The sequence below is a fragment of the Manihot esculenta genome, chromosome 11 (assembly GCF_001659605.2).
Source record: "Manihot esculenta cultivar AM560-2 chromosome 11, M.esculenta_v8, whole genome shotgun sequence".
NCBI lineage: Eukaryota > Viridiplantae > Streptophyta > Magnoliopsida > Malpighiales > Euphorbiaceae > Manihot > Manihot esculenta.
This window is the reverse complement of record NC_035171.2, coordinates 3,834,706-3,856,959: the sequence shown is the minus strand read 5'-3', so window position 1 is coordinate 3,856,959 and position 22,254 is coordinate 3,834,706. Positions and strand designations below refer to the sequence as shown.

The 22,254-nt window shown below is 36.1% G+C and overlaps 1 protein-coding gene across 1 annotated transcript; it reads left to right on the top strand.

Annotated features, from left to right (window-relative positions):
* The first annotated feature begins 4,737 nt into the window (after positions 1–4,737).
* LOC110607635 lies at positions 4,738–7,404 on the top strand. The gene is made up of 7 exons (XM_043961884.1): positions 4,738–4,849; positions 5,463–5,784; positions 5,866–5,989; positions 6,071–6,397; positions 6,521–6,628; positions 6,741–6,950; positions 7,390–7,404. The coding sequence occupies exons 2-7, from the start codon at positions 5,549–5,551 to the stop codon at positions 7,402–7,404; spliced, it is 1,020 nt and encodes a 339-aa protein (XP_043817819.1). The 5' UTR covers positions 4,738–4,849; positions 5,463–5,548.
* Positions 7,405–22,254: the final 14,850 nt, after the last annotated feature.

Sequence of the window (22,254 nt, the reverse complement as noted above, 5' to 3'; positions counted from 1 at the left end):
AAAAGAAAATTCCTTGTTACTATTTAATGCCTAAACTTCATGATCACTTTAATTTAAATGGCCTACCCAATTTCATATAAAAAAATTCATACCTATCTGTATATAAATTTTAATCTAAATGAGTTTAATTATGTTTTATAATACATGGAACAACTGTAATATATATTTTCATTTATTAGAATTTTTAAAATTAGAACATATAAAATAGAAAAACAAAAGTAAAATTTAATTAACTTTTATTTTCAAAATTTTACTATGCTTAGTTTTATTTTTAAAATTTATAATTAATTTTTTTAAAAAAATTAAATTTATTAATGGAAACTTAATACTTTTTACAATAATATTTTTAAAATTTTTTTTGAATCAATATATTTTCTTTAAAAAAAATAATTTATCCAATGAAGGGAAAGAAATGATAAAGGACCTGAAAAATCCGTTTAAGGGATCTTTGGTTTAATGTGCCCAAGTCACAATCTAATTTCCAATGTAAGAATAGTTGCTTTAAAGTTATTATTTGATCTCCATGGCACCAAAAAAAATTCATTAGTTAATTTTTTAATTTTAAAAGATATATTAAAATATTTTTAACATTTTAAAAATTTTATCAATAAGTCTCTCTATTAATTTTAACCGTTAAATATTTTATTAAATAGTTTTTATGATTTTAAAAAATTTATTAATTGATCCATTAGATTTTTAAAAAATATACTAATTAGTCCTTCTATATATTATGGGCACTTTAAATTTTTTTAATTTTATTTAATGGTTAAAATTAAGGAAAGAACTAATTAACTAGATTTTAAATTAATATAATTTTAGATGAAAAATCATTAAAAAAGAAAAAATACAAAAATTTAAGAACGCTAAAAAAAGAAAAATAATAGTAACGGACTTAGAATTTTCTTAGATTGTGATGTTTTTAAAATTATGATCAAGAGAATGACTATCACCGGATATAATAGCCTACATGCTTTTTTTCCTTTCAGTCTCTCTCTTCATCATTTCCATTCATCTCTCCATGTCTTTATCTTTCTTCAAATATTTTCATATATTATTATTATTATTTATTTTAATGATTTAGATTTTATTTATTTGTAAAAAATAATTTATATTTAAAAAATATCAATCAAATAAAATATTTTATAATAAATAATTTATTTTTATTATTTAATTTTAATTTAAAAATTAAAATATATTAATAATTTTATATATTAATATTTTAATAAAATTTTCAAAATATAAAAAATAATATATTTTTATTTTAATAACAAAAATATTTTTCTTTAACTATTTTTTTATTGACTTAAATGTTAAAAATATAAAATATTCTTTTGAACTAAATAACCGAGTGGAGAAGAGAATCTAAGACAAAGGAAAGCGAAAATGAAAAGAAAGAGTAGGGGGAGACGAAGGGAAAGTAAGCATGTCCAATCGTTGATTATTCAGTCATCTAGAATTAACATTTTCCAATAAAATAGAACAAAATAATAATAATAATAATAAAAAACCTAGACTACAATACTTTCAATTCTAATAAAATATTAAAATTAAAAATTTTATAAAAATTTAATTCAATTGAATTTTTTTATAAAATTTTTATTTAAAATATAAAATTCAAAATTTTTTAATTTTAAAAATTTTTATTAAATATAAAAATAAAATCATAAATAATTTTATAAGAAGTTATTTAAATTTATTTTTTTATAAAATTATTAATGTCAAACGACCACGATGGGTAAATGATTTGAACTGGTCAGCAGTCAGCAGTCAGCACGTATTGACGATGTTACATATGAAGTCTACTTCACGGTAAGGGTGAATAGTATTTGATTCAAATCGAAAAAATCGATCGAATCAAATTGATTTAAAAATTTAGTTTGGTTTTTTATATATTTTAATTCGGTTTAATTTTTAATTTCAGAAATTTCGATTATTTCGGTTCGGTTCAGTTTTGATCAGAAAAAATTGAAAAAACCGAACCAAACCGATTAGTGATAATAATATGTTTTTTCAATACGATAGAGAAATTAAATCATATTAAGATTAAAATATTTTAATTAAATTTTAAAATATTAAAAATAAAGTGTAAAAAATAAAAAAATTATTAAAAATCAAAACCGATCAAACCGAACCGAATCGAACCGAATCAGACCGGTTCAGTTCGATTCGATTTCTGATCAAAATCGATTCGGTTCGATTTTCATAAACACTAAAATTTCGGTTTTCGATTTATTCGGTTCGATTCGATTTTGAATCGAACCGACCGAATGCTCACCCCTACTTCACGGTTCACAGATAAGATGAAGACTTTCCACAATTGATCAAGTCCAAATTGTGTTAATTAATTTAAAGCTAATTATGATAAAATGTTTTTCTTTTAGCAACAAAGATTATGATAATTCTTAAATAAATATTCAAGCTTTTAAAATATTAAACAATAATAAATTTTTATATTTTCAGCCAATTAAAATACTAAATAATATATCATTATCAAATAAAATCACGTGCTTTTTTTTTAACAATTCCACCTTTCTATTTTTATATATATTACAAATAGATTATGCATATATTATAGATATAATAGATTTATTAAAAATTATAGATAAATATGTAAACTATAACATATTACAAATTAATTAAATACATAATATATTGATAATAAAATTATAAATTCTGCTACTAAAAATATTAATTTTATAAATAATAAATTGAATTATATTTTACTTTATTTATTAATATATAGAATAAAGAACTTAAATAGGTAAATTTTTATTTTTAATTAATTTTTATGGAAATTGGGTCAACTTTTCTAGATATATTTGGTAAAATTTTTATTTTCAATCAATTTTTATGGAAATTGCACTAAAAAAAACAAGGTATCAGTAACGGATTTAGCGACGGAAGTAACTTCCGTCGGAAAAAAAAATTTAGCGACGGATCAGCGACGAATACTTTATGTTTAATTTTCTGACGGATTAGCGACAGATTAGCGACGGATTTTTAAAATATTAGCGACGAAATTTATTCCGTCGCTAATCCGTAAGAAAAAGCAAACAATATAAAAGCAAAAAACCTAATCTTCTTTTCATCTCTCTTTTAATTTCAGCCACCCTTTCCTCTCCTCTCTGCCCCTCAGCGCCCATTCGTGCTTCTTGCCACTCTCGCCGCCGCCGCCGCTGTTCCCGTCGCTGTCGCTAGTAGCTGTCGCCCTTCCGTCGCTGTTGTTGCTAATTTTCCTGCCGCCGCTGCTGTTCCCGTGGGTGTCGCATAGTGCTGTCGCATCGCCGTCGCTGTCCCCTCGCCGTCGCCGTCGTTGCTGTTCCCGTGGGTGTCGGGTGTTGCCTTCGACTCGCCGTCGCTGTCCCCTCGCCGTCGCCGTCGCTGTCGCTGCTGATCCCGTGGGTGTCGCGCGTTGCCTTCGCCTCGCCGTCGCTGTCCCCTTGCCGTCGCCGCCGTTGCCACCCGCTGCTGCAGCTGCCGATCGTCGCCACTCCAGGTAAGTTAGTGAATTGCATTGATACGGAGTGATGCAATCGGTCTCTGCTTAAACTAGATTGATATGGGTTATTTGGTTTTCACATTAGATTGAAGCTTGCCAAACTTTGCCAAAAAAAATCGGTCCAAAGGCACTAATTATTTGTGTGTGTGCTGTGATGAGTGTGTGCTGTGATGAGTGAATGATGTAATAAAATTATTTTTAAATAAATTAACAGATTTGAATTTATTTAAAAAAGTAACAGGATTTTATTGGTTATGTTGTGTGCTTAGTGAGTTACTCAAAATAACTCTCAGCTATCTCTATAGGAGACATGAAAAAAATTAGTAAAAGAAAACCAGAAAGAGTTAGTGGGAAGTAAGAAGGAAAAAACAATCATCTTTTATTTGCAAAGAGAGAAGACATAAAAGATTGAGCTTCTACAAGACATTAGCATAGGAATTAAATAAACAAATAGGTGCACTGTCAACAAGATCCTTAGGAATTAAATAAACAAATAGGCTAATGAAGTATTTGTAAAAGCTTAAGAGTATTTGTAATTCCAAAAGTGCACGAGCAGGTGCAAAATTGCACCTGCTAGTGCACTTCTGCTGCCCCTGCTGGTGCACTCTGCACCAGCGGGTGAACTTTGCACCTGCTTGTACAAGATATTTTTAATTAAAATTAGAAAAAGAAACTTATATATTGAAATTCAAATAAATTTATTTTGTTTACTATTAATAAAAAATATAAAATTACTAATTATATAAGAATTGTAGTATCGGATCAAAATTGAATACTGAGGATAGATTCCATCATACTGTTCTAAACTACATTTAAACTCATGTATAAGATTATATGAAAGTCATGAAATAAGAATAAACATAGATACTAAATTAAAAATTATCCTATGAAATATGAGATAAATATGGTCATTCGGATTATTTTATCATAGAATTATATACTTATACTCTTATATTATTTTAGATTAACTTATTAATATATAATTAAAATTATAATAATTCAACATTTAAATTTTAAAAAATTATAATAATTAAATATAAATTAATTATATTATTGATATCTATAAAAAAAATAAAAATAATTTAACTTATTATTAAATATATTTGAAATTTTATTGTTATATTTATCTAATAATTAACTTTATTAACTTATTAAAATTCACAGTATATTTAATGAAATTTAGAATATAATTTATTTTTAGTTTTTTGAATAAATTATTAATAGTTTAGTATAACTAATTTACGTTTAATTATTATAATTTTTATAAATTTAAGTGTTAAATATGTTATAATTCTAATTTAAATGTTTAATAAATTAATAGCAACTAATACAAAATATTCAGCCATTTATTTATGTCCATCACACACAATTCTTTTATTTATGTCCAGCTGTCATTGTATTATTTGATATAATGATTAATGTAAATGTTGCTTCATTTAGAGATTTCAATTTTATCTCTCAAATACTTTGTGATTTCATTTTGAGATAAGTGGTTTGTTTGAGCATCCTATTAAAATTTTGTTGAAATATCTGTCGGATGAAATGATCTAAGAATATCAATTTTTCTCAACGTATTTAGAAATTTTTCTTCTCATTTGGACACAGGTTATGGAATGTACAACCAATCGGTTTTTGAACGAACCAAATTAATTTTTATCGGTTTAATTTGATTTGATTTATTTAAAAATTTGATTTGGTTCGATCTTTAAAAAATTTATAGTTCGATTTTCAATTTTTTTAATACGATTCGATTTTGAACTAAACCGACTGATTGCACCCCTAATTGAATAAATAAATTTCTTAGTTATCCATATAATATTAAACTCTATGACTAATAATTTATCATGTGGATATAAAACTTCCAGTTAAATAAAAGTTTAAGTAGTTACAAGATATCTGCTATCAAATAGTTACTAGAAATCCATTGCTAACTGAATTTTAAAATGAATTATTATAATTTTATTTTATATAATTTTAGGTTATTCATAAATACTTATATATTGGTTGTCTTTATTGTTAATTGAAACTAATGGACAATTATTTTTTCAGATGCCTCGAAGAGCAGTATCATCTAGAGGTAGAGGACATAGCCAGCAACTCTCTACGAATGAAACAGATGAGCCAGTACAGATGCAAGAGGAAACACTGGAGCACACTCCAGCAGCATTAGGGGGACAAGCAAACACTTCATCATCATCATTAGTTCGAACTAGAGGTCCGAACTTGGGACATCCTATTCCATCAAACCCGTCTGATCGGCAATTGATCAGATTGAAAGGAAATGTGTAAGTCATATACAACTTTTTGCAATTGATTTAATATGTATTATTACTTACAACTACTAATTATGTATAAAAATATTGTAGCTTTTTAGATTCCACAGTTACTAGATCAATCAGTAATGACATTAAGATGCGCTACACTGCTCCATGGAAAACTTGGTCAGAAATACCTTTAAAGACAAAAGACGAGCTCTTCGGACTTTTTCGGGTAAATACAACTTATATTCTAAAATTTCTAATATGCATTTTAAGTTTTTTAAATTTACATAACACTAATTGTTGTTTGTAGAGTCGATATGTATGGGATGAGAGTGAAGAAGATATGATTCGAACTGCTTGGGAAAAGGTAGGAAAAGAAAGATTGCGAGACATTCTTAATAGAGTTAGGAGTGAATTGTTGCGTAAGCACAAGAAGACAGATGTTGCTTATCTATACAATTTAGGACCAGATTGGATGGAGGCAGAGATATGGAATGCACTTGTTGCATATTGGAGTACACCAGAGTGGAGAAAGAAATCAGAAGCTGGTAAAGCAAATAGAAACGTAGAAAAAGATGGGACTATTACGAAACACTCTTGTGGTTCAATAAAACTGGAGGTTCATGAGAATAGATTGGTATAACTTTTTTATTCCTTACTTTTATTTATACAATTCTGTTTTTATATAAATGCCTAGATATTATTCGTGCATATTGTGTTGTGGTGCATCCTGTGTTGTGTGATTATTTCTTTTTTGTAGGCAAAGAAGTTAGGTAGGCAACCAACTCAACTTGAACTATTTCGTGCCACTCACACAAAAAAGGGGAGTCAAGGTGTTTTCATTGATGGAAAATCACAACGAGTTGATGTAAGTTAGTTTTTGCTTATTTATCGTTATCACATCATTTTTCTATTTGTTATGTTATCATTAGTTGTGTATGGTGCATGAAATGTTGATTATGTTTTCTTTTTTTACTTAGGGAGCTTATTTGACTGCCATTGCTGAAAATGTGAATGACAATTGTGCTTTTGATTTGAATAAGTGGATGGAAATTTCTGGAAGTAGTAAAGGGAGGGTTTATGGTTTTGGATCTTCTGATATTGCAAAATCTGGAACTCCAACTACCTCTTTCTCATGCACATCAGCTTATCCTGGAGGACCTTCTCAAACTATGTTTTCTTTAGAGGAGGTTGAACAAATATTAGAGCAAAACCGGGTCAAAATGAAACAAGACATGAAGCAAATGCAAGAGCAAATGCAAGAGCAAATGCGAGTGCAGATAGAAAAGCAAATAAAAGATCAGATGAAATCATTGAAGAACAAAAAAAGATCTTCACCGCATAATCCAACTGCAGATTATACTTCTCTATCAGATGGTTCAACAAATTCATAGATTAGTTTTTAGTTTTATGAACATTGTTAAGTATAATTGATTTATTTTAAATTTTATGACGATTGTTAAGTATTATGAATTTATTTTAAATTTTATGAACATTGTTAAATATTATGGATTTATTTTAAATATTCTGAATATTATTGAGTATTATGAACATTACTTATAATTATTATGAATGATATTTAATTTATATTCAATTTGATTCTTAATTATAAATTATTTGATTATACAGGGAATATGTAAATAAAAACAGAGAATTATTTTTTGTGATCGAATTTTAACAGATGAGCGACGGATTTGTGAGAAAATTTTTTAAAATACGTTAATATTTCCGACGGATTTTCGACGGAAAATTTCTGTCGCTAATTATTTCCGACGGATTAGCGACGGAATGTTCATCGGATAAAGTGGAATTTCCGACGGATTTAGCGACAAACATTTTTCGTCGCTAAATTTTTCCGACTGAATTTTCCATCGGAAACTCCGTCGGAAATATTTCCGACAGAGTCTAGATCCGTCGGAAATCCGTCGCTAATATTTCCGACGGACTTGTAATCCGTCGGAAAAAATTAGCGACATGACTTTAAGCGACGGACTTGATTCCGTCGCAAATCCGTCGCTGAACGTTTCAGTGACGGATTTTTGACTTTCAGCGACGGAAAAATCCGTCACTGATAGTCTTTTTTTTGTAGTGTTGATCAACTTTTCTAAAAATATTTTGTTTTTCAAAAATTTGTTTGTAAAAATTGATTTTAATTTTATGAAACCACATTTCTTTAAATGTAATTTATAATTTTTAAATAACTTTTCTAATTATTTTCTTTTTACAGAATTTTTCTTATAATTATAATAAATTTAGATCATAGTAAAAATAAAGGTGGGAAGAGGAAAAACAATTTAGCTTTCCACATATACCTTACATATATTTGATAATTACACATTTATTTTATTTTTTAAAAAATATTTAATTTACTTAATTAATTACATTAATTTCGATTTAAATTGATTGAAAGGCTATTTATATTTTAACCCAGAGATTCACAATTTTTTTTTTATCAAAGTGGCTCATAGCGTGATGCTCACTGCTTTGTTTCAATTTCAGATCGGTAAAATATATAACAGTGATAATAAATAAATAAATATATATATATATATATATATATATATATAATAGTCGGTAAAGAATAAATAAATAAATAGAGTTAATAATTTTAAATTTAATGAAAAATATAAAAAAAACACAGAATTATTATTTAAAAATATATTTTCTGTAATCTACAACGATATATTTATACACAAATATAATTAACCTAACTATTCTTATCACAAAACAGTTACAAGTGATAAGAAATGGCAGCTCAAATATATCAATTAAATATATTTAAAACTAACTTAAACTAATCTTTAACCGATGATTCAATACTCTCCCACAAGATTGATGCATACTGACTTGGACAAAGGTTTAGTTAGAAGATCAGTAAGCTGGTTCTTTGAAAATGAATGAGAAATTCGTAACTTGTTCTTTTGAACAAGATCCCTTATAAAATGAAGATCAATCTCTATATGTTTAATTCTTGAATGGTACACTGGATTTTGACATGCATATGTTGTTGAAATATTATCACAATATAGCACAGGTGATGCCAAAGAAGAAGAAACTCAAAGTCCAATCAATAAGGACTGTACCCACATAACCTCAGAAGCAACAAATGCAACGGCACGATACTCAACCTCTGTAGAAGATCGCGCTGTAGATTTCTGTTTGCGAAACGTCTAGGAGATAGGAATAATTCCAAGATACAATAGGAACTCTGTAGCAGAGACTCTATCAGACGGATCTCCTACCCAATCGGCATCAGAGAATGCATGAAATACAAGAAAAGTCTGTGGAGAAATCAGAATACCATAGTCAACTGTGGACTTAAGATAACGCATCAACTGTTTCAAAGCTTCCTAGTGCTTATCAGTTGGACTTTGCATGTATTATGACAACCTGTTCACAGAAAAATAAATGTCTGGCCGTCCAAGCTAAATATTGCAATGCTCCTATTTTACGATAATCAGTCACATCAACCTCTAAAGTAGTAGTATCATTTTTCGAAAGAACAGTGATTGTTGCAAACGGAGTAGAGATTGGCTTTGAGCCATCCATTCTAGCAGCAACTAATATCTTTCTAACATAGTGATGCTGCGACAAAAACAGACCAGCTGATGTAGTTTGAACATCAATGCCCAAGAATAAACTCAATTGCTGTGGGTTTTTCAAGGAAAACCGAGAACCCAGCTCATCAATGAACATCCGAATAAACTTTATGCAAGTGTCAATTAAGAGCAAATAATCAACATACACTAAAAAGAAGCAAACCTTAGTGTTCTTTTGATAAATGAAAAAGGAATGAACATTCTTGGACTGCTCAAAGCCAAACTGAACTACACAATTTCTCAATGCGAGATACCAAGCCCTTGGAGCTTGCCGAAGACCATATAAAGCTTTGACAAGCTTGCAAACATAGCCTGGTTTATCAGAATCAACAAACCCTATTGGTTATTTCATAAACACCTATTCCTGTAAAGGACCATAAAGAAAAGCATTATTCATATCTAATTGACAAATTCTCCACTTATTTGTTACAGCAAGAGTTAGAACAACTCAAATGGTGACTGGCTTCAACACCAGACTGAAAGTATCCCCATAGTCCACTCCAGGCCGCTGACTATACCCTTTAGCAACTAGCCGTACTTTATACTTTGCAACAGTTCCATTACTCATTAATGCATCAAATTCTAAGGACATGGCTTGTCGCCATTCAGGTACTTTGAGAGCTTGAGAAACACATGTTGGTTCAATAGAAGGAGAAAGAAGATGTTTTGTGACTGAATGAAGAATTTTTTATTTGAAAATATTGTTCTGAGATCGTGTTGTCATTGGATGAGTGCGAATTGGAGGAACAAACGCAGAAGAAGATAATTGGGAAGCAGTCGCAGAAGATTGATTATGATTGGGAACTGACATAGAAGAAGACACTGGAGAAGACAACGGAGAAAAGGACTGACCAGTTGAAGGCAATGGAGAGGAAGAAAACTGATGGGTTGAAGGTGACTGTGTAGACAATGATTGAGAAGATAACGGAGAAGAAGTGGACTGATCGATTGAAGATTCGGTCCCAGCTCTAACGCTAGACAACACCGTTTGGAAGGGAATGAATATTGAATTTTTTCGTTTTCTTGTATTATAGTGGAAGATGGATTTTCTGAAGAAGACTGAAACTGCACCGTTTAGGATTGTGCTATTTCAGTTTTATAGTCATACCAAGAACTCCATACTAAAGACGCTGTCTTAAACAAGAATTGACTAGGAAACTTGTCCTCAACAAAGACCACATGACAAGAAACATATAATTTTTGGTGCTGATAATCAAAACAAAAATATGCACTTTGACGCAATGAATATCCTAAGAAGATACAAGGTTGTAATTTTGCATCAAACTTATTATAAATATATGGACGAAGATACAGATAACAAGACAGCCGAAAACTTTGAACCTAGTATAGTTTGGTTGTTGTTTAAGCAACTTAAAAAATGGAGAGGACATTTTTAGAACAAGCTTAGGTAATCAAATGATAAGATACATAGCTGCTTGAAAAGCATAAGACCAGAATTTAGATGGCAAAGATGCAGACCGAAGAAGTGTAAGTCCTGTCTCAACCAAATGACAATGACGACGCTCAACAGTTCCATTATACTGGGGTGTATAAGGTGGTGTTTGAAGATGATTTATCCCATTATTACCAAAAATATTTATCAAAGCAACAAATTTACCTACCCTAACTGTATAAATAGATACAATTTTAGATTGAAAAGTGATCAAGCATAATTTAGCCACATTTTTATTATATTTTCTACTGTTTATTTACACATTTTTCTAGCTTAATTTGTGTTTTTGATATGTTTTTACAGAAAAGGAAGAAATTGGAAAGTTAGAGAAAAAGTGAAGAAAAAGCTGGAAAAGTGATTGGGTCAAAGTGATTTGCCCAAATCACTTGCAGAAACTGGCCAAATCACTCGCAGAGACAAAAACAGAGACTGGACTAAACCCCAGGAAGCGATTGGGGCAAAATGAGCAAGTGATTTGCCCAAATCACTCGCAGGATTTGCCCAAATCACTTTAATAGCAGAAAATGCAGCAGAGGCGGGAAAAGAGCAGAAATTAGAAATTCAAAGAAAAGAAGTCCAAGTCCACTTCAAACACCACAAGATCAGTCCCAAGAGCCACGCCCTTCACTTAGAGAGTTCCATTCTCAATCAAACACAAAATTCAAAGAGGAATCAAAGACTACAAAGAAGACCAAATCAAATTGAGATTACAAAACCCTAATCAAATTGGACTTGGGACTCTCCAGCTATAAAAGGGCAGCATCAAAGGCAACTCATCATCTCTTCCAGCATCTGCCATCCTCGGAAATTCTCCAGCAACACAGCAGAAACTTTCCTTCTTTCTTTTCTTCTTTATTTTTGTATTTTAGTCACCATGAGTGGCTAAATTCATTATTTTCTAGTTGAAGTTGAGAATATTCAAATTTGTGATGAATTGGGAGGTTTAATACTCCATTGTTGAACTCTTGCTTGTTTCAATATTTATGCAATCTGATTCTTTCTATAATTATTGCTTTGCTTTTAGAATCAATTAAGGCCTGTTGCTTTTAATTGCATAAGTAATATGTTGTTTGAATGGTTTAGGTCCGTAATTGTTTAGATTGTTTAAACACAAATTTAATCAAGTTGCATAATCTGAACTTGACCACGCGGTTGGCAAGGTTAGAGTTAGGTTTCTCTAAGTCTTCATGCAGTTAACAGTTGTTCGATGCCAAAGGCCCCAAGGACGTTCCTTGGCAACTTGTTAACTAGTGTTTGATTAGCGAACGTTTCCTAATCAAACTAGAATTAAGGAGGAATTTGGATTGTGAGAAGCGTCTTCCACATCCTAAACTAACTTATTGAAATAAATAAGAGCATCCAAGAAATCAATGATCAATTCTGAACAAATTGAATTAGACTCACACTTCAGCTAGAATCTCTTTCCCATTGATATTCTCACTTATTTAAATTATTCTTCTCTTTTGTTTTTAGCTTTTAACTCATCAAAACAAACCCCCCTCTTTTATTTACTTGTTATTACTTGCCTTGGTCATTATTAGGAAGATACTTGGTGTCAATTCCCTGTGGTTCGACCCTATTGCCACTATCTGCAAATTTATTTGTTGATTGATAATAGGTTATTTTTGACGGCTTCGACAACCGCCTATCAAAAATTGGCGCCGTTGCCGGGGATTTGATTTAAACTAACGTATTTTCCCTTTATGACCAGGTCTGGCCGTAAAGACACACTTCTTTACGACCCTGAGATTGAAAAAACTGCCAAGAGCTTAAGGAAGCAAGCAAATTTGAGGAACCAAGCCTCAAAAGCATCTTCATCAACAACACCATCTCACAGACCACCTACTGCCCCTGCTGAAGAAATTTCTGCACCAGCAGAAACTTCCACCACCACACTTGCTACCACTGATTTAGCACCAGAAACTGAATTTCTGGTCATGGCAGAAAATCCAGCAATGGCGGCACCACCTGCTGCATATGTAGAAGCTGAAAATCAAGCAAGAAACGTGCCCATCCAAGCACCCCAGCCACGGGAAAGAACTCTCGGAGAGTTAGCTGAACCAACAGGAGATCAAGCACCCTTATGCATTGAATATCCCCTATTGACAGCACCATTCGAGCTAAGGACAGGACTGATTCATCTCCTTCCTAAATTCAGAGGCCTAGAAAATGAAGATCCTCACAAGCATTTGAAGGCATTCCACGTTGTGTGCTCAACCATGAGACCCCAAGGCATTCCAGAAGACGATATCAAGCTTAGAGCCTTCCCTTTTTCCCTTGAAGACTATGCCAAAGAGTGGCTATTCTACTTGCCACCCGGATCCATCACATCATGGGCTGATATGGTAAGAGCATTCTTGAGAAAATTCTTTCCAACCTCAAAAGCCATAGGCATCCGTCGAGAAATAAGTGGCATAAAGCAAAAGCACTCTGAAGGCTTGTATGAGTATTGGGAAAGGTTCAAAAAGTTGTGCACAAGCTGCCCTCGGCATGATATTTCTGACCAATCTCTCATTGAGTACTTCTATGGAGGATTGCTACCCTCAGAGAGAAAATTTATTGACGCAGCATGTGGAGGAACCATTGAAAAAAAATCACCTCGAGAGATGAGGGACTTAATTTCCTCCATGGCTGCAGCTTCTCAACAATTTGGAGACCAAGAGCTGCCAACAAGGAATGTAAATGAGGTGAGTAATTCCACTTTATCATCCCAACTTTCTGAACTCACCAATGCTGTCCGTAGCCTTGTTGTGAGTCAAAACCAACAAGTTCAGCAGATTCAGCAGCCCAAGCCATGTGGAATATGTGCCAATAACCACCCAACTGATCTATGTCCTTCCCTTCAAGAGGAGGACCAGCAAGTCAATGCTGTTGGAGGCTTCAATGGGCAAAGAAGGTATGATCCCTATGCAAATACTTATAATCCAGGTTGGAGGGACCATCCAAATTTTAGCTATGCAAGGGGAAATCAATATCCAAGCTATCAGCAAAGGAATCAAGCTCAAGCTGCACCTCAGAACTCCAAAATACCTCTTGAAGAGATTGTGCAAAATTTAGCAAATACTGTGCAAAGTCTTGAGAAACAGATGAGTCAAATGGCCTCCTCAATGAGCAAATATGAGTCTCAAGGGAAGCTACCCTCCCAAACTGAGATAAACCCAAGGCAAAACGCTAGTGCCATCACTTTGAGGAGTGGAAAGGAGTTACAAGACAGTAGGTCTGAAAACTTGCAAAAACAAGCCATGGAGGAAAATCTGCCAGAAAGTGATAAGGGCAATTTCTGCGATCGATCTGCCCAAATCATCTGCGGTAATCTGCCCCAATCACCAGAGAAGGCAGAACTCGATCTGCCCAAGTCAACAGATGAGGCAGAATCCAGTCAGAAGCAGAAACAGCCACAAGCAGAAAAATTTAAGGTACCTCCTCCCTTCCCCAAAAGATTTGCAAGGTCTCAAAAAGAAAAAGAGGAGAAAGAAATACTTGAGACCTTTCGCAAGGTGGAAATTAACATTCCCCTACTTGATGCTGTAAAGCAAATTCCAAGGTATGCTAAGTTCCTCAAAGAGCTATGCACCAACCGAAGGAAACTTGTTGAACGTGAAAAGGTGAGTGTGGGGGAGTGTGTCTCAGCTGTTATTCAAAGAAAAATTCCAGTCAAATGCAAGGATAGAGGGATGTTCGCTGTTTCATGCAAGATAGGCAACGTGGGGATAAAGAAAGCCATGTGTGACCTTGGAGCTTCAATCAATGTCATGCCTCTCTCTATTTTTAATTTATTGAATGCAGGTTCACTAAAAAGCACCAGCATTGTAATTCAATTGGCTGACCGATCGATTGTCTATCCCAAGGGAGTGCTTGAAGATGTGTTGGTGCAAGTGGACCAATTAGTCTTCCCAGCTGACTTTTACATCATTGACATGGAGGAAGACAAGAGCAATTGCACCTCTGACATCCTACTTGGAAGGCCATTCTTGAGCACAGCAAGAACCAAAATTGATGTGCATGATGGCACATTAACCATGGAGTTTGAAGGGGAGATTATCAAATTCAATGTTTATGAAGCTATGAAATTCCCTAAAGATGTTTCTCCTATTTATGGCCTTGATGTCATTGATGACTTGAGCCAAGAAGTCTTTGATTTTGATCTAGAAGAAACACTCCATGCTGATTTGTGCAGATATGAAGAGATGGACAGAAACTGCTCAGAGACAGACCAGATAGTGATGTGGGCAGATTCAGCGAGTGATTTGCCCAAATCACCGAGGCAATCTGCCCAAATCAACCAGCAGACAGAAATGACTGAAGGTGATTTGCCCAAATCACCCAGGCAATCTGCCCAAATCAGTGAGCAGACAGAAATGACAGAAGGAGATTTGCCCAGATCACCGGATGATTTGCCCAAATCAACAGGAAATCTGCCCCAATCAACCAGCAGACAGCAGGCTGAGACAAAGACAGAAAGTGCACCAGATCTGAAGCCCCTGCCAGATCATCTCAAATATGCCTACTTGGGGGCTGGAAATACACTCCCAATCATCATTTCCAACCAGCTCAGCCAAGAAGAAGAGGAAAAACTCCTTGATTTGTTGAAAAAGCACAAGAAGGCAATAGGGTGGACCTTGGAGGACATCAAAGGCATATCACCCTCAACATGCATGCATCGAATACATATGGAGGATGAGTGCAAACCTGTTCGTGAGGCACAGAGGAGGCTGAATCCACCCATGATGGAGGTTGTGAAGAAAGAAATAGTAAAACTCTTAGACATTGGGGTCATCTACCCAATTTCTGACAGTAAATGGGTGAGTCCCATCCATGTGGTGCCAAAGAAGACTGGGATTACCATTGTCCCTAATTCTGAAGGAGAGCTAGTGCCCACTCGAGTACAAAATGGGTGGAGAGTTTGCATGGATTATAGGAAACTCAACACCGCCACAAGGAAGGACCACTTTCCCTTGCCCTTCATGGACCAAATGCTTGAGAGACTTGCTGGAAAGAGCCATTACTGCCTCCTTGATGGATATTCAGGCTTCTATCAAATCCCTGTTGCACCTGAAGATCAAGAGAAGACCACCTTCACATGCCCATTTGGCACCTTCGCATTTAGGAGGATGCCCTTTGGCCTTTGCAATGCACCAGCCACTTTCCAAAGGTGCATGATGAGCATCTTTTCTGACTATGTGGAGAAGATTATTGAAGTCTTTATGGATGATTTCACGGTGCATGGCAACTCATTCCATGAATGCCTAGCCAACTTGGAGAAAATACTCCAAAGGTGTTTGGAGACAAATCTGGTTCTCAACTATGAAAAATGCCACTTTATGGTCAACCATGGCTTAATCTTAGGCCATATAGTTTCAGCAAAAGGGATTGAGGTGGACAAAGCTAAAATTGACACCATCAAAAATCTGCCCTACCCAACCAGCATTAGGGAAATCAGATCATTCCTTGGACATGCTGGTTTTTACAGGAGGTTTATCAAGGATTTCTCCAAGATAACTCAGCCCTTGTGCAGGTTGTTACAGCAAGATGTGCCATTCGAGTTTGATGACAGCTGCAAAACAGCTTTTGATTTGGTCAAATCACTGCTGATTTCTGCCCCAGTCATCCAGCCACCTGATTGGACTCTCCCATTTGAGATCATGTGCGATGCCAGCAACTTTGCTGTTGGAGCAGTGTTGGGACAGCGTATAGGTAACTCTCCTCATGTCATTCACTATGCTTCACGTACCTTAGATGCTGCACAATGCAACTACTCTACCACAGAAAAAGAGTTGCTGGCTGTTGTATTTGCATTGGAGAAGTTTCGGTCCTATCTACTTGGGACAAAGGTAATTATCTACTCAGATCATGCGGCACTAAGGTATTTAATCAAGAAAAAAGAGTCCAAACCTAGGCTGGTGAGATGGATATTGCTGTTGCAAGAGTTTGACTTAGAGATCCGAGACAAGAAGGGAAAGGAGAACCTTGTGGCTGATCACCTCAGCAGAATTCTGACCAAGATGGAGACCTACCCCATCAATGAAAAATTCCCTGATGAGCACCTCTTTGCTGTCCAAGAAGAGGAACCATGGTATGCTGATATTGTGAATTTCCTTGTCACAGGAAATGTACCTACTGATTTGCCCAAGTACAAGAGAGACAAGATCAAGAAAGATGCAAGGTATTATGTGTGGGATGAGCCCTACCTATGGAAGCATTGTGCAGACCAAGTCATAAGGAGATGCATCCCAAATCATGAGATTTCTTCTGTCATAACTTTCTGCCATTCTCACAGCTGTGGAGGCCACTTTGGGCCACGCAAGACAGCCATGAAGATCCTTGAAAGTGGGTTATTTTGGCCTAACATATTCAGAGACTCTTATTTATTTTGTAGGTCATGTGCAAGGTGCCAACAAACGGGAAATATTGGCAACCGAAGTGAAATGCCACAAGCACCCATCATGGTGTGTGAAATCTTTGACATATGGGGCATTGACTTCATGGGGCCGTTCCCACCTTCCTTTGGCAACACCTACATACTTCTTGCTGTGGACTATGTGTCCAAATGGATTGAGGCCAAGGCAACAAGGGCTGATGATGCAAAAACAGTGGTTGACTTTCTGAAATCCCATATTTTCTCAAGATTTGGTATGCCCAAGGCCATTATCAGTGATCGAGGCACCCATTTTTGCAACAAGGTAGTAGAAACTCTCCTTAAGAAGCACCATGTCATCCATAGAACCTCTACTGCCTATCATCCTCAAACAAATGGGCTGGCCGAAGTGTCAAATAGGGAGATCAAGTCAATTTTGGAGAAAATAGTCTGCCCAAATCGCAAGGACTGGAGTGTGCGCCTTAATGATGCTCTATGGGCATATAGAACAGCCTATAAAACCCCAATTGGGATGTCTCCATATAGGCTGATTTATGGGAAAGCATGCCATCTACCTGTGGAACTTGAACACAAAGCCTATTGGGCTGTAAAGAGCTGTAATCTTGATGAAAAAGAAGCTGGAGTCCACAGAAAATTGCAAATTCAAGAGCTCGAGGAGATTCGACGTGATGCATACGAAGCTTCATGGGATTACAAAGCAAAGACTAAAGCCTTCCATGACAAGAATATCTCCAGAAAAGACTTCCAGGTGGGTGATAAGGTCTTACTCTTTGATTCCAGGTTCAAATTATTCCCTGGGAAGCTACGGTCTAGATGGATTGGACCATTCTTGGTTGAGCACATCTATCCACATGGAGCTATTGACATACGGAGCCCACAAACAAGCAAAGTTTTTAAGGTTAATGGGCACCGTTTGAAGAAATTTTATGAAGAATTCACTGCCCATCTTGTGGAAGAGGTTCCCTTGGATCCCCCTTCCTAAACTACTGAGTAAGATACTGCTGTCCAGCCCAAGACAGAAAACAGGGCGCTACTGGGAGGCAGCCCAGATGAAGCGATTTGCCCAAATTACTGGGGCGATTTGCCCAAATCACTGGGGCAATTTGCCCAAATCACTGGGGCAGATCATCTGACTGTAGCATAGTTGAAAGTGATTGGGGCAGGTGATATGCCCAAATCGGCAGGCACATCGACAGGGAGAATAAGCTCAAACAAGTCGGTCGAACCCAATGAGTGATTTGGCCAAGTGATTTGACCAAATCACCAGGCCAAAACACCCATTCAGCACATCATCACGAGGAGTACCGACATAGCACTGCAAAGAGGAAAAGTGATTTGGCCAAGTGATTTGCCCAAATCACTAGCCCAAATCATCCTGTCAAAGAATCCAGAGGACCAGCAATTAATGATCAGGGCAGTTCAACCGCCCAAATCACTTTAAGTAATTTCTTTTTCATTTTTTATTTCTTTTTCCTTACGCAATCTTTGTTTCCTCTTCTCCTTCTCTTTCAAGATCCTACCCACCGGCGACATCAAGAAGCACCATGGCCCGTAGCAAGATGATGACCACCGGCGGCCCCGGAATATGGAAGCGACGCGGAATGACTAGGCCCGTCCGCCTTCCCACTGACAGCGACGAGGAAGCAATGGACAGCCCTCCATCAGTACCCAACAACGACGGCGTCAACACTGGAGTGACAGTAGAAGCAAGAAACTCAGAAAGCCCAGTGGCGCAGACCTACCGCCGCCGGACTAGGTCGTCATTGAAGGCACCACCGCCTCCTTCCTCACCAGTTGCGACGGACATTCAAGAAGGCGACACGCCTCAAGAGACCACGCCTTCCACCACCCGTGGTCAGAAAAGACCCAGGACACCGTCACCACCACCACCTGACACCGAGCAACATTCAGGCACCCCCATTGGTACACCTCCCACAAGCAATGAAGGGGGCGAATTACCCAGTGATTTGCCCAAACCGTCACACCCTGATCACATCAGCCAGGCGCTCACATTCAACAAAGCCTCAGAAAGGGCCAGGCTTGCAAGAATCTCGTCCCTGCCACACCATCCAGGTAAATGCCTCCATCATAACACTCTTGCCACCCTGAGACTCCATACCCAGGTACGCTCTTTCATTACTGCCATTGGTTGGGACAGGTTCTTCTACCTTCACCTCCCTTCTTTCACTGAACTCACACAAGAGTTCTACACTACATTTTACTTTGATAAGCATGCAATGCACCATCTGCACACACATGATGTAATTGGATTCAGACTTTTGGGACAGCGATTTCGCTTGTCCATGCATGAGTTTGGTGTTGCCATGGGCTCTGAATGCCTTGGATCCACCTGGGATTTTCCTACTGACTTCAATCCCAGCAATGCCTATCTGGAGTTATGTGATAGCCCTCCAGACTCTTACTTGCCCACCAGGTCCAAAGACCTGTACCTGAGGAATCCCAGTCTCAAATACCTGCACAGATTACTGGCCTATACCTTTTCTGGGAGAAAGGATGCACCTAACATCCTAACCAAAACAGAACTTTACATTCTGTGGTGTATGCACACACAACAGAAAATTCACTTAGGATATTGGGTAGCAACACAAATCTCAAGCATCATACAATACAATAGGCCACTGATCTTTGGGCATCTGATCACTGCCATAGCAGTGAATCAGAAGCTGTTACACCCTGCCCATACTGACCTCACCCCCACTGGTAAGCAAACTCCCCTGGACCTCCGATCATTGGATGGTATGGGGTTGCTACGCCAAGTGGGGGGCGTTTTTTCTCTTTCCCCTGCAGGACCCCTCACACCACGCCATGAGCGTGTGTTCAGGAAAAGGAAAGCCAGTCAACCATCCATTTCTCAGCGTCCTGCACCTCAAGAAGCAACAGCAGAAGTGCGAGTCAATGAACCAGCACAAGAAGCACTTCCAGAAGCACCACAGCGGGAACAGAATCAAGTCCATGAAGACGTAGCCCCTAACCAGTCAGTACAGGCTCGTCTCGACAGAATTGAGACCAGAATGCACAATATGGAGCACTTGCTTCAAATACTGGTGAATCACTTCCTGCCCACAGAACAGCAAAGACAGTGATTTGGCTGGGTGATTTGCCCAAATCACTGGGGCAATTTGCCCAAATCACCCGCATCCCAGGCAGTCCCTTTCCTTCTCCTTATTAATTTTCTTCATATTTATGTTTAAACATTGAGGACAATGTTTGGGATAGGTGTGGGGGTGTTTGGGGAACATTTTTTTTTCACCATGCTTACATGTTTAGTTTTCTTCTACATTCTTTTTGTTTATTTTTGCTTAGGTTTTACCTCTGTTACACACCAGAAATTTTTTGTCTCTGCCACACATATGCACACACACACAGAACTTTGTTTTTTTCTAGCCTATTGCTTTACTCAGTATAGATGACTAAGTCAACAAAGCTTCTTACCTCATGACCCCATTAAATCATCCAACCCTTTAAATCTAAATTGAAACATGCACAGTGTGTAGCCTTTACTTAGGAAGTTTTTCTTCTTGAATTGAGTTCTTGAAACTGCTGTGGCCAATAGGAAAGGAAAATAAAATACATGCAATAAAAGTTAGTGTAATTCTCTTTGAGTTGATTTGCCCAAATTGATATATAAAAAAAAAAAAAAAAAAAAAAGAAACTCAGCAAATCAGAAAGCACAACCTGTTCCTATGATCTAAGACTATGAACTGTGCCTAAAAGCCACTTGGAGAAGTGACTGACTGAGTAACCGGGGGTGTATCACCCATGTACACAATCGCGTAAAAAGGTCAGTGACTTTTTCAAGCAAATAAAGTTTCGATGGTCTAAGATTATGAACAGAGCTAGTAGCCACTTGGACAAGTGACCAACTAAGTAACCGGGGGTGTATCACCCATGTGCACAATCGCGTAAAAAGGTTGGTGACTTTTTCAGGCAAGGATAAAAAGTGCTGGTAATTAAAAATGCTTAAAATAGGGCAAGTCACTCTTAAGGGATTGCATTAAACCTAATATAAATTAATAAGCATGATCAAATAACAAACTTTCCCTTGGCCATGGTGAGCGATAGGAAACAAGGAAAGAAGGGGACAACCTTAGTACATGCATCCTACACTGTAGTGTTTCAATTTAGGAGTCTAGGGGGGGCTGATTAAGTGGTACTTAGGCTCAAAAGAAAAAGGAGCTTGATTGACTAAGTTGTTTGTTGCTTGAGGACAAGCAAAAAGCTAGGTGTGGGGGTATTTGATCAAGCATAATTTAGCCAAATTTTTATTATATTTTCTACTGTTTATTTACACATTTTTCTAGCTTAATTTGTGTTTTTGATATGTTTTTACAGAAAAGGAAGAAATTGGAAAGTTAGAGAAAAAGTGAAGAAAAAGCTGGAAAAGTGATTGGGTCAAAGTGATTTGCCCAAATCACTTGCAGAAACTGGCCAAATCACTCGCAGAGACAAAAACAGAGACTGGACTAAACCCCAGGAAGCGATTGGGGCAAAATGAGCAAGTGATTTGCCCAAATCACTCGCAGGATTTGCCCAAATCACTTTAATAGCAGAAAATGCAGCAGAGGCGGGAAAAGAGCAGAAATTAGAAATTCAAAGAAAAGAAGTCCAAGTCCACTTCAAACACCACAAGATCAGTCCCAAGAGCCACGCCCTTCACTTAGAGAGTTCCATTCTCAATCAAACACAAAATTCAAAGAGGAATCAAAGACTACAAAGAAGACCAAATCAAATTGAGATTACAAAACCCTAATCAAATTGGACTTGGGACTCTCCAGCTATAAAAGGGCAGCATCAAAGGCAACTCATCATCTCTTCCAGCATCTGCCATCCTCGGAAATTCTCCAGCAACACAGCAGAAACTTTCCTTCTTTCTTTTCTTCTTTATTTTTGTATTTTAGTCACCATGAGTGGCTAAATTCATTATTTTCTAGTTGAAGTTGAGAATATTCAAATTTGTGATGAATTGGGAGGTTTAATACTCCATTGTTGAACTCTTGCTTGTTTCAATATTTATGCAATCTGATTCTTTCTATAATTATTGCTTT

What these genes read in the sequence shown, in the direction of transcription:
- LOC110607635 (XM_043961884.1), top strand. Translation starts at nt 5,549, where the DNA reads ATGCCTCGAAGAGCAGTATCATCTAGAGGTAGAGGACATAGCCAGCAA. An exon ending in ATCAGATTGAAAGGAAATGT is followed by an intron (nt 5,785 to 5,865) that starts GTAAGTCATATA and finishes AAAATATTGTAG; the next exon opens with CTTTTTAGATTCCACAGTTA. An exon ending in AGCTCTTCGGACTTTTTCGG is followed by an intron (nt 5,990 to 6,070) that starts GTAAATACAACT and finishes TGTTGTTTGTAG; the next exon opens with AGTCGATATGTATGGGATGA.